Here is a 13327-nt window from a genome sequence, read left to right as displayed (position 1 = left end):
TGCTTTGTCTCGTCTGTTCACAAGTCATGATTACTCGGGCTCATCCATGGTCTTTTGCCTGGCTGAGGCTGTGGTGGGTGACTGGATGGAGTCCTTTCCAGTAGTAAGATTTATGATTAACATGACTGATAGCAGTAGCATTTGGAGGACATTTGGCTGGGTAGGACTGCAGTTTGCAGTTGAAGGAGCTCAGCATGGCTACGACTTGCAGTGAGGATTCTTTGGTTCACAATCCAAAAAGACAGAGGAACTCTTTGCAGATATTTCAGTCTTCTTGATTTTAAATTCAGCTTTAAAATAAAAAGTTAAACTAGTTTCCTTTGTACAAGACTTTAATTAGCTAATATCTTCAAATGATCCAAAAATCAAAGTATTTACACTGAGGGATCCCATTTCCACCCTGTTCCTATCCCTCACCTCTCTTCTCCTCTATATTACCACTTTTATTAGTTTCTTATGTATTCCTATGTTTCTTTATACAGATATACCAGATATGCATATGTAGTCTTAGTTCCCTTTTTCTTTTTCTTTTTTTCTTTCTTTTTTTTTTTTTTTTTTTTTTTTGGTGGTACACGGGCCTCTCACTGTTGTGGCCTCTCCCGTTGCGGAGCACAGGCTCCGGACGCGCAGGCTTAGCGGCCATGGCTCATGGGCCCAGCTGCTCCACGGCATGTGGGATCTTCCCGGACCGGGGCACGAACCCGTGTCCCCTGCATCGGCAGGCGGACTCTCAACCACTGCGCCACCAGTGAAGCCCATCCCTTTTTCTTATACAAAATATAGCACGCTGTAAACATTTGCTTTTTCACGTAGTAATATATTTTGGAGATCTTTCTATGTCAGTACACAGAAAGTTTTCCCATTGTTTTTATGGCTGCATAATATTCTGTTTTGTTGCTGTACCATAGTTTACTTCATTAGTTCCTCTATTAATGGACGTTTAGATGGATAACAGTCTTTTCCTGTTACAGACAATGCTGCAATGAAGAGCCTTTTCCTATGTAATTGAAATTCATCATAATGTCAAATCAATACAAGTACATAAATCATCATTTTAATACCCAATATGAAGCTTTCTATTTTTGTGAGAACTTTTGCACAGCATGTTATTAGATAAGATTATTGTGTGTGTGTATAGAGTATTTCCTTTATATTATGCCAAAGATAAAAATAGATTAGAATCTGTCTGTACACATGTATATAAATAATTTTGACAGCATCTCTGTCAGATTTTTTTCAAATGATCTTTCTACCCAGTATCCATATGTCATTTTTTAAAGCAATTTGATTTTTGTTAGTAAATTCCAGTGAAGATAAATTTTCTAACTAGCATTTTTTGCCCCCAACACTGAATTTTTCCAGTCTCTTTATCATTCTTTTTGGAGGACAGTACAGTGATAAATCTTTAGGAAGTAGTTAAGACAGTTATCATGGTTATGAAGAACAAGCCAAAGTAAATGCTATCAGTGTGAATCATGAGGATTTGAAAAAATGACTAAGGTCTTCATGTCCAGTAATGGCAGAGTAGCTTGTCTCAGACCAGCCCACCCACTGAGAATAACCAGAAACACCGGACAAAGTGTTTTTTAAAAATAAATTTGGACTTTTGCTTTTGGAAGTATGGGGTAGATGTAATTTTCCCCTATTCTTCCTGCTAAGTACAGCTAAAAACCTTGTACACTGTATATAAAGCAAACATGAATCTGAAAGGTGGAACGAAGGAAGCAGATTGGCTGGGGAACTTGGGATAAGGAATGACATAGTGGTCACTCATGATAAGAACGGAAATAGAGAGGAACTTCCTCAACTTGATTAAAAACAGCTACAAAAACCCTACAGCTTACATCATAGTTGATGAAAGACTTAATGAGAACAAGTCAAGGATGTACACAGTCTCTATTGCTATTCAACACAGTACTAGAAGTTCTAGTCAGTACAATAAGGCAAGAAAAGGAAATGAAGTCAGGTGGATAAAGGAAAGGAAAATATAAAATTGTCCCCATGTCAAACTTCATGATAGTCTATGTACAAAACCCCAAGGAATCTACAAAAACTTTCTAGAATTGCAAGGTGTGTCCAGCAAGGTTGTATGATTCAACATCAACTCACAAAAATCAGGTGGATCTCTTTTAATGAACATGTGGAAACTGAAAATAAAATACAATACCATTTACAATCCTTCAATAAAAAATGAAATAGTTGGGTATATACCTAACAAAACATGTTTAGGACTTGTATGCTGAAAACTATAAAACACTGATGAAAGAACTCACAGAAGACTTAAATAAAATAAAGAGACATACCATGTACTTGGATTGAAAGACTCAACCTATTAAATGTCAATTCTCCCCTAATTGATATTAGTTTAACACAATCGGTATCAAAATCCCAGCAAGATTTTTGAAATTATAGACAAGATTATTCTGAGGTTTAAATTGAAAGGCGGGCTTCCCTGGTGGCGCAGTGGTTGAGAGTCTGCCTGCCGATGCAGGGGACGCGGGTTCGTGCCCCGGTCCGGGAAGGTCCCACATGCCGCGGAGCGGCTGGGCCCGTGAGCCGTGGCCGCTGAGCCTGCGCGTCTGGAGCCTGTGCTCCGCAATGGGAGAGGCCACAGCAGAGAGAGGCCCGTGTACTGCAAAAAAAAAAAAAAAAAAAAAAACAGAAATTGAAAGGCAAAGGAACTAGAATAGCCAAAACAATTTTGAAAAAGAATAAAGTGGGAGAAATCATTCTATGTGATTTCAAGACATTATGTTATATTGGTATAACTACAGTAATCAAGACTGTGTCTTATTGGAAGGACAGATGCATGGATCAGTGAAACAGAATAGAGAAACCAGAAGTAGCTCCACACAAATATATCCAACTAGTCTTTTTGACAAAGGTGGAGGAAGGATAGGCTTTTCAAACAAGGGTGCCAGAACAATTACATAGACAAAATAATGAACTTGACCTAAATCTCACACATTATACAGAAGTTGATTCAAATGAGTCATAGTTTGAGATGTAAAACTATAAAAATTTTTGACAAAAACATAGGAGAAAATTGGGGGGACCTGAGGATTGTTGAAGAGTTCTTAGATATAACACCAAAAAATATTTCTTCTCTAGACTTAGTCTAGAAAAGAAATAATTGAGAAATTTGGGTTCATCAAAATTAAATCATCCTGCAGCACATTTTTCCTTGGACATTTGCTGATTTGTAAGAGGCTTGGGGCTTAAGTATAGCATAAAGCTGCAGATTAAAAGTTAGGTGACAGTTCAGAGTTTTCATTAATTTCATGGGGGCTGCAGAAATAAAAAATAGAGATCAAGGGTCAGTGGAGAACTTGGGATTTGTTTTTAAAAAATCAAATTGAAATTCTAGAACTGAAAAAACAAAAACAAAAAGTCAAAATCTCAGCAGATGGGTTAAAACACATTAGACACAGCAAAAAATTGATGAATTGAAGTTACCAGCAAATTTTTAACTGAAGAATGTAGACAAGAAAACATGTGAAGTACAGAAAAGTGCCTAAAAGACATGTGGGCCATAGTGAAATACATGTATGTAATGGAATTCCCAGGAGGAGAAGAGAAATTAAAGCAATATTGGCGGACAGAATTGATGTCTGAAGAAATACCAGTAAAGAAGTTTCGAAAACTGATGAAACACATGAATTGAGACAGAATCAAGGAGCTCTGCCTACTGTAAGCAGGATAAATACAAAGAAAATCAGATGGAGGCCCATCATAGTAAAAAATGCTGAAATTAAAAGAAAAAGTAAAAATCTTAAAAATAGCCAGAGGAAAAAATACCTTCAAAGAACAGTGAGACAGACAATTGGATTAAAATTAACCATTTCCTGAGCTATAAAGCATAAAGAAAAAGTGGAAGCCACATTTCTAGAATGCTGAAAGAGGAGAACTCTCACTAGGAATTTTACCCAGCAAAAATATTCTTTTAAAATGTAGGCAAACCTATTTACAGTGGAAAAAAAAAAGAACAGTGATTGTCTGAGGCTGTTAGTTGATGCAGGGATGTCCAGCAAATGGGAACCAGGAAACTTGGCGTGCTAGAAATGTTCTGTGTTTTGATTGGGTTGGAGGTTTATTAGAAATCATTAAACTGTGTATGCCTCAAATGGATGCAGTTTACTGTTCAGAAATTATATACCAGTAGTTGACCTTAAAATGGAGTCAGATTTCTGTTTCCAGCCAAGATTAAAAGAGAGGGACTAGATTTACTTTCCCATCTGAAACAACTTTTAAAAGCTAGGCAAGGGCTTCCCTGGTGGCGCAGTGGTTGAGAATCCGCCTGCTGATGCAGGGGACGCGGGTTCGTGCCCCGGTCCGGGAAGATCCCACATGCCGCGGAGCAGCTGGGCCCGTGAGCCATGGCCGCTGAGCCTGTGCATCCGGAGCCTGTGCTCCGCAATGGGAGAGACCACAACAGTGAGAGGCCCGCGTATCGCAAAAAAAAAAAATAATAATAATAAATAAAAGCTAGGCAAAACAACGAAACATTGGTTTTTATGACATTGGGCGTCAAGCAACAAAGGACAGTGATCTCTGGGAGGTGGGAACCAAATGAACAGTAAGATTGTACCAACTTTCTGCCTGAAGAGAGTTTCCAGGATGTGGAGCTGGGAGGGGCACCACTTGAAGCCCAGGAGTCTTCCTGAGTAGAGATTGAGATGTGAGTCCAGGGAGATAAAAGATTTGCAGAGCTGAGCACTGGTAAGTGCATGCATTTGAGGAAACTATTTGCGGCCAGGGTAAGAACCGCCCTAAGATTGAAGGGGGCAAATCCTCAGACCTCTGCCTGGCTGAGAATAGTTCCTGCTCCCACCAGGCAATCTGGAAAACCTCATACATAGTTCACATGGCATTGGGTGAAGTCTCAAAATGACTTTGCCTCAATAATGGGGCAAAATTAACCTCAAATTAAATGCTGCGCTGTTAAGACCTGTCAGAGCTTAAAAGGAAGAACTGAAAGGATCAAACTATTTCCAATTAACTGTGTCCCAGAACAAAGCTCGAGCGTCTCTCAAGGGTTCATGACCCACATTTTGAGAACTGCTGGACAATGAAATACCTCATAGTGACTGTTTTAAATCTCTGGATTAAATCAGACAATTTAAAAGATTTTGTAAGAAGGGAAGAACTGGGTTGTTCTCATGATCTGTGCTGCCCCCAGTGGCCTTCCTCTGGCTGTGACATCAGGAAAGAAGAGGTGAAAATACGGAAGTTCTTAAGAGATCTCTGAGAACTTGGTTATTCAAACCTGTTTCTACTGGTAGAGGGCTCTGACTTTATCATACATCTTTCCAGGAACTCAGGGCTGCATAAGTCAGATTTTGCAGTACGTGTTTCTTTGATTCTTTGTTAGAGTGCCTATTGTATGAGAGGAAGAGCAATTTTTGTACTGTTGGTTCCCAGCTGTGGGAGCCCAGCGTCACTTTTGGTGGGTGTTGAAAGACACTTTCTTTATTGAGATTCAAGACTTTCATCTCAAACAGAACCTTGGTCCTGTTGGATTGACCATCATCACTTTTTACAATGCAAACATTTGTTGAGTGTCCAAACACTTCCATCAGTGCTCCATATGAACAATAGATATGCAAGGATGGAACTGTACAGCATGACTTCACAGTCATCCAAAAGCAAAATCCTAAACTGTGGATAAACCGAACCTGTTTCCAAGATGGCTTCTGGTGTCATCATAACTCTATTTTGAGCATTACAGGAAAGTATTATATATTCATATACATAAACCCATACAGATGTGTTTGTCTCAAAAAAAAATGTTTTATATAACCTCAGAGCAATTCAAAACCCCCAAACCATAGCTCTAAACTCCATTTCCATTTGCTCTTTCTCTTGAAATATTCCTTATTATAACTCCTCTTTAACAACTTTCATATTCTGGACAGGGAACAAGGTTGCTAACTGAAGATTCTAGGAGCCTGAGTTTACAGAATACCCACCTACCTCGACTTCACTGCAGCAGAAACAAGGATACAGTCATAGTGTCACCTTCGAGGATAGAGCACTGAGATTTGGCACTGTTGAGAGGAAATTTGACATTCCAACAAATTTCCTCATCCTCTTAAAGGAGACTTCCTTTCACAACCAGCAAATACCAGTCTGTTCTCCTGTCTGCAGGTGGAGCTCACTAGAGTGTGAGAAACCCTTCAAAAGAAGGCAGTGCTCTGTCTCATTGTCCTTGCATTCTGCTTCTGCAGTGGTTTGGGGGAAGTTCCGTCACTTATCTTCTCTCCGAACTCTTTTTTCGTATATGTAAATGAATCCTCTTGAATATTGCACAGTGAAATCTTAGGCCTTTATCTAAGAAGTTTAAAAAGCCATCCACAAATCCAATATCACTGCGATGCTTTCCACGGAACAGGGTGACTTTTGTTTTGCATTGTTGCATGAGAAGGCTGATCTGGGAGGCACAGAGCCAAAGAGCAAATAACTCCAAGCTCCAGTTTGCTTCCTTTCTTTGACAGTTCTCCCTGCAGGGGGAGAGTAAGAATCTGGCTTCATTAAGGAGTTCTTTTGTAACAGACATAGAGCCTACCACTACTTTTTTATTTGTTGAGACCTAATAGGATGCTCAGCTGAATTCTAAAGCCAAGATGAAATCGCTACCTGTGGGAGTTCCCCTCTAAGTATTAGTAACATTCAGACCTTTGAAGGAGGCCAGCTGCCAGTGGTATGTGGTAGGTTTTTCTTTCTTTTTCTTTGCTGCATGTGGCATACCAAAGAAATGAACTAAATCCTAAATGTGTTTCTGTTAATAACTAAAATGAAGTAGCAAGAATGCAAGGTTGGATGCTATTTTTAAAAGATTCCGACTTTGGTATATCCAGTTATTTGCAAGTTTCAAATTTGGAACTTTGCCTTCCACTTGTGGAAGTAGGCAGAGTAAAATCAATTCTGCACAATTATAGAAGTCCTAAGGAGCTCTCATGTCTATAGGTCATGTAAAAGCTGCTGAACCTTCCTTGTCAACTAGTTAGCATGCAGTGGAGAGGGGAGAAAGCAAGCAGGAGTTCCTTCATGACATTTTCTAGTTACCACCATTCTGAACCATTTGGTTTAGAAAGTTGAAAAAAGAGTTGCTTAGGTTCACAGTCTCTTGTGTAAAACAATAGGAGCTGGATATGTTTCAGAATTAAGAAAGGTCCAGCTTTAGAAGGATAATAAAATGCATGCAGCATGGAGTAATAGTCCCCAGGATCTGGAGCAGCACCCCACAATCAAACACATTAATATTTCCAAAAAATATGAATAGTCACAGAAAGAGGAATAAATTAAAAAGTATTACTGTCAGCTCATATCAAGTTTTACTGCCAAATGTATTTGCTTACATTTGGTTTTCACCTTTCAACTTTGGAATTGCTAATAAGGGGCCATGGACATACATTGCAGTGACAGAAATAGAGCACGACAAGCCTGGTTGAGCCCTGGTAATATTTAATAGAGCCGAATCACAGGGCTCATAATTTATGATCTCTCCCTACTGGGCCAGTTACTTGCTTTTCCCTTTTCTGACCTTCTCTTTGCATATCTGTCAAACAGGGGTAATATTTGCTTTGTAGGCTTTTATGAGGATAAGATAATGTAAGTTAAACACTAAACAGTGATTGGCAGACAGTGGCTGTTCAATAAATGTTAGCTATTAAAATTTTGCCTCTTCTCTTCCCCCTTCCCTTTTATGAGATAAAAATTTACTGATACAGTGGTTGCGGTGCCACTCTGGAAACAGGCCTAAGTGATATGGATCGCCCTGATTTTACTGGAGAATTAAAAGTCTAAATTTTAAGACTGAAAACTCATTTAGTGTTAAATGACTAATACAACTCTAAAATTTGTTTATAGAACGACTAAACTTTTCAGTGATGAATGAGTGTTTCTATTAGTGTTACATCATATTTAAATTTCTTGAATGCTTTGTTTTAACTGTATTTGAGAAAGGAATATTTACCCCTAGCTGATTTCCCATTATGAGGCCCCTCTTAAAGTTTCTATCCAGGTACTCATCTTTTAGAAAAATATTTGAAAAGCATAGTGTCGATGATGCTAGTGTTATCACAAAGATATAACCAAGGTTTATAATTTAATATATTGGAAAAATGGCATTAGGAGATAAGTCTTTTCCAATTTCACCCCCCCCCCCAAATTTTATAAGAACTTTTAATGGGCTTTTAGTACAAATCAGTTTAAAGTAACTTTTGTAAACAGAAATAGACCCACAGACATAGAAAATAAACTTATGGTTACCAAAGGGAGAAGCAGGGGAGTGATTAATTAGGAGTGTGAGATTAAAATATACACACAACTATATATAAAATAGATAACCAACAAGGACCTACTGTATATAGCACAGTGAACTACACTCAATATTTTGTAATAACCTATAAGGGAAAGGAATCTGAAAACGAGTGTGTGTGAGTGTGTGTGTGCGTGTGTAACTGAATCACTTTGCTGTTCGCTGAAACTAACACAACGTTGTAAATCAACTATACTTCAATTCAAAAATAAAGTATCTGTTGTAAAGTAGACCTTTACTTTTAAATTCTTAAGGCCTCCCTTTTTAAAAGGGGAAGAACGAAAGCAGAAGGATTTCAAGAGAAGAAAGAGGTTAGCTTACCTGATGGGCATATGGCCTACAAGACGTATTAGCATTTAAGCGGACAGAGTGGCTCTGCCTATATTTATACGCATTGTATCACCTGCCTTCACAGCTGAACTATCAGCAGAAAGTAGGCATCATGTACTGCAAAGCTGGACAGAGCACGGAAGAAGAGATGTACAACAATGAATCAGCCGGCCCAGCCTTTGAGGAATTCCTCCAGCTATTGGGAGAACGCGTTCGGCTCAAAGGATTTGAGAAGTATCGTGCGCAGCTTGACACCAAAAGTAAGAAATACTTATACCCTCCTACTAGGCTTATTGTCCTCCTGCTGTGTTGATGTTCACCCGATAAGTTGCCTGTAAAACAACATTGCCACTTACTGTAGAAAACTGCTGGTGATGGGGTGAGAGGAAGCCAGGGAGGGAAGATGTGGCTCGAAAACAATTGAAGACCATAGTCAAAGTAGCTAGGATTGGACTTTAAAAAAAATAGTGTTATCAGAAATGCGGAAGGTAGAAAGCAGTGGATGGAGATCATGCAGAATTGCCCCTGGATAGTGTTGCATAAATTTCACTATATGTAGCTGAAAAACTCCTGCAACTTAAAGCCATCTGGTTGCAAGCCCTAGAATTTTTGACTTTCTTTAACTCATTTCATAATCCTTGTGCATATCTGTGTAGTCAGTCATTGTATGGTTTTCTTAATCATTTCTATATTTTAATATCTAGAGGTATTTTTGTTTATTTATTTCCTGTTATCATTGTCCATAGTCTAACTCAATCTCTAAGCAAATAGGCTTAGCTTTGGTATTAGTTTGGCTCATAAAATGTGTTGATTCAAAGCACAATAGTGCAGCAGTCTGTTTAGCTACAGCTCATGAACATAGAGGCTTGTCCCTTCCCATTCCCAGGTGGTTAATAAGAGTCATGTTCTCAAGTATCTAGAGTATGTTGACTTCTGCTATGTGTCTGTGTGAAGGCAATTTTAAATTTTATCTCAAAATCCATCCATAGACACCTGTGACCTGTTTTTCTTTGAGAGGGTCTTTGGATTAGCACATCTGTATTGTAGTCTATAGTAATCACTCTGATTTTCTGTACAGGAAATTAAATAAGGAGTTGAGTCATGAAAACAGAAAAGCATTCATAAACTCTACTGCAGGGAAGAATTTCCTGTTGCCATGGTTTTGCTGTTGCCAACTTGGAAACGACATGTAGCAGAACCTATGAAAAACCATAAATAGCCTGGACTCTTAAATATTATTTTAACGTTCCGTACTCTGCTTGCAGCTGCATAATATGTTAAATCTCAGTATGCCCTTAAACTCTTTTTATCAAGATATTTTGACATTTCCTTTGTAATTCCTTCACATTGTCCCGATCTGTTGTGTTATGTAAATTATCACCACAAAGAGCTATTAAAAGGGTCTGGGAAGAAAATGTAATAAGTGCCTTGATTCTGTCAGTGAATGGCCAGATTGGGAGTTGGTAAGATTATTTATTATTTGTGTGTTTACATGGTTCCAGCCATCTCTTGATGATGAAAGGCAATCTGAGAAATGTGTAGCAAGGGCAGACTTAAGCTACGTGGCACTGAGTAAGGCAGTGGAATAAGCAACATAAGCACTTTGCACGTTTTGCCCCAATATCCCAGTAACTGCAAAGGCCTGGATCAGCAAACTGCCTCTAATGGCACATTTTTCAGTTATGTAATACATTCATCTGGGAAGGGTTCCTTTTCACTGAACTACTCTCCTTTAAGGCTCCTTGTAACCTTCTGAGGCATAGCTCCTGAGAAAGAGGGATCAGTTTCCTTTTCTATCCTTTCAGAGGGTCAAGTTTCCTAAAGTGAATGAAAAGTAGGAAAGTGTTTCCATTCTAAAGCCTGAAAGAAGACAGTATGCATATTTATCTCTCTTACTGCAAGCTAGAAGAGACCAGTAGCCTCATCACTTAATTGAGTATTGAACAATAACAGACCACAGAAATAGGGATCAACCAGCCTCTGCACTCTCCCCAGCATGGCCTCCTACTGGCCATGACACACCCAGAGGTGAGACTTTGTTCTGTGTACTGTGAGATAAGCTCACCACATCTTACCTAACTTTATGTTGTGTTAAGAAACTCTTTCAATATGATCTTTAAAAAGGGAAAATGCTTTCCAGAACATGTGTTCCTAAAGGATCAGTCCATCTCCATATGACAGTGTAGTTGTCATTTGGATCTGTGGATTTGTAGTCTTCATCAAATTAAAATATTATTTGCCAAACTCATTTTCCAAATTTTTCTGCACCCTCCACCTTCTGAATATTTAATTACACCTATATTAGGTCACTTACTAGTTGTGATTTGATTTTTAAACTTTTTTCCCCTCCGTGCTTGTGTTTGGATAATTCCAGTTAATGCATTTAAGGCACTGTATTTTTCTTTTCTTGCATAGTGTCTTAATCTGCTATTATCTAATCTAGTGAATTTTTCATTTCAGGTATTGTGATTTTCAGGTCCAGAAGTTGCATTTGGGTTTTCTTTTCTTTTCCTTTTTTTGGGGGGAAGTTCTCTTTTCTTATATTTTCCATATTATTCTCATTAGGTTCATGTCCTCCTTTAAAGCCTTGAATGTATTTATAATAGCTGTTTTAAAGTCTTTGTGTGCTAATTCCATTGTCCCTGTCATTTGGGGTCTCCCTTTAACAGATTTTCTCCTGTTTTTTGTTGTTGCTGTTTGTTTTTTTTTTTTTGCGGTACGCGGGCCTCTCACTGCTGTGGCCTCTTGCGTTGTGGAGCACAGGCTCCGGATGCGCAGGCTCAGCGGCCATGGCTCACAGGCCCAGCCGCTCCGCGGCATGTGAGATCCTCCCGGACCGGGGCACGAACCCGTGTCCCCTGCATCGGCAAGCGGACTCTCAACCACTGCGCCACCAGGGAAGCCCTCTCCTGTTTTTCAGTTACATTTTATTGCTTCATCTGTCTGGGGGTTTTTTTGTTTGTTTTTGGGGTGGTTTTTTTTTGCAGTACGAGGGCCTCTTACTGTTGTGGCCTCTCCCGTTGCGGAGCACAGGCTCCGGACGTGCAGGCTCAGCGGCCATGGCTCACGGGCCTAACCGCTCCGCGGCATGTGGGATCTTCCCGGACCGGGGCACGAACCCGTGTCCCCTGCATCGGCAGGCGGACTCTCAACCACTGCACCACCAGGGAAGCCCCTGTCTGATTGTTTTTGATTAGATAATGGACATTGTGAATGTTTTATCATTGAGGATCTGGATTTTGTTGTCTTCTTTAAAGAGTGTCGTTTTATTTTGGTGGGCAATTAATTTAGTTATTAGAACAGCTTGATCTTTATGAATCTTGTTCTTAGGCTTTTTAAAAGCATACCTAGAGTAGCCTTTGCTCTCTTGCTAATTTAGCCCTCCTGCTAAGGCACCTGAATACCAGCATATTCAGTGAGGTATCTCTGCTGTGGTCAGTCAGAAGTTGAATGACTTCTACCCCTGTGTGAACTATGAGAATTGTTTGGCTGACAAATCTCTGGTAGTTGTTATTTCCCCAATAGGTTTTTTTTTCTTTTTTTTAAAATTGAGATATGATTGACATACAACACTGTATTAGTTTTGGGTGTACAACATAATGATTCAGTATTTGTATATATCCCGAAATGATCACCAAAATAAGTCTAGTTAACATCTGTCACCATACCTAGTTACACAATTTTATTTTCTTACGATGAGAACCTTTAAGATATACTCTCTCAGCAACTTTCATTTATGAAATATACTGTTATTAACTGTAGTCACCATGATGTACATTACCTTAATGTTTTTTCTTTCCCTGGCTTTTGGAACCTCACTCTATGCTTGTGCAGCTTAATATTCAGCCCAAGACTCAAGGGAACCCCTGTGTAGATTTATGAGCCTCTTTCACCGTGTGGTTTCCTCTTCTTTGGTATTCTGCCCAGCAAATATCAGCCACCTCAACCTTCCAAACCTCCAGCATGTTTTAGCTCCCCTCTTCAAATCCCTGCTCTGTGCCATTGTTTTGAAAGTACTTCCATGGAGAAAGCTGGGTGGGGATCATAGGGCTCACCTTCTTTGATACTTTTTTCTCAGGGAACACTATCCAATGCTGCCTATTGTAAAATGTCTGAAAAAAAAGTTGTTTCGGATATTTTGTCCATTTTTCTATTTATTTACAACGGGAGAGCAGGTCCTATACCGAGTGCTGTTATGGCCAGAAGTAGAAGTCTTAGATACTTGTTATATGTCATCTCATTTAATCCCCACAAACTCTGCTAGATGCCAGTTATCCCCATTTTACAGAATTGGCTTCTTTAGATTAACTAACGTGCCCAAGGTTAGGCAGCTAGTAAGCATTAAGGAGGGAGAACAGGTCCTAGTGTTATGGTTAACAACGTGTTCAGAGAAAGCATAAATGTAGAATTAGGTACAGTGAAGCCCACAGAGCTCTGCTGTGTGGCTGTATCTTCCCCTCTCTCGAGCCCTTGAGCTAAAAATACCCAAGCCATTTCATGAGACGGCTCCACTTGTCATGTATTATAATTATATTCAGATTTTAGTACTTTGGTAAAGGAGGAAGAGGCTCAGGAAAGGAAGGATTGATGGAACTGTCAAACCATTTCTTCTTTTTTCCCGATGTTCCATACAAAGTCCAGTTTCCATCTCAGAAATAAGGACTTCTAGCAAAAAAG

At 39.3% G+C, this 13327-nt stretch overlaps 1 protein-coding gene across 20 annotated transcripts in view; it reads left to right on the top strand.

Annotated features, from left to right (window-relative positions):
- Nucleotides 1-13327, top strand: part of SIPA1L1 (signal induced proliferation associated 1 like 1) — a 389114-nt gene that overhangs the window by 274598 nt on the left and 101189 nt on the right. For all 20 annotated transcript variants that reach the window (XM_067028218.1, XM_067028236.1, XM_067028235.1 and 17 more), the window contains one exon: nucleotides 8736-8910. In XM_067028218.1, coding sequence (XP_066884319.1) covers nucleotides 8736-8910 — 175 coding nt within the window. The remainder of the gene's footprint in view (nucleotides 1-8735; nucleotides 8911-13327) is intronic.

Source organism: Kogia breviceps, chromosome 3, assembly GCF_026419965.1.
Source record: "Kogia breviceps isolate mKogBre1 chromosome 3, mKogBre1 haplotype 1, whole genome shotgun sequence".
Classification (NCBI taxonomy): domain Eukaryota; kingdom Metazoa; phylum Chordata; class Mammalia; order Artiodactyla; family Physeteridae; genus Kogia; species Kogia breviceps.
Note: the sequence above shows the minus strand (reverse complement) of the source record. Positions and strands in the feature narration are given on the sequence as shown.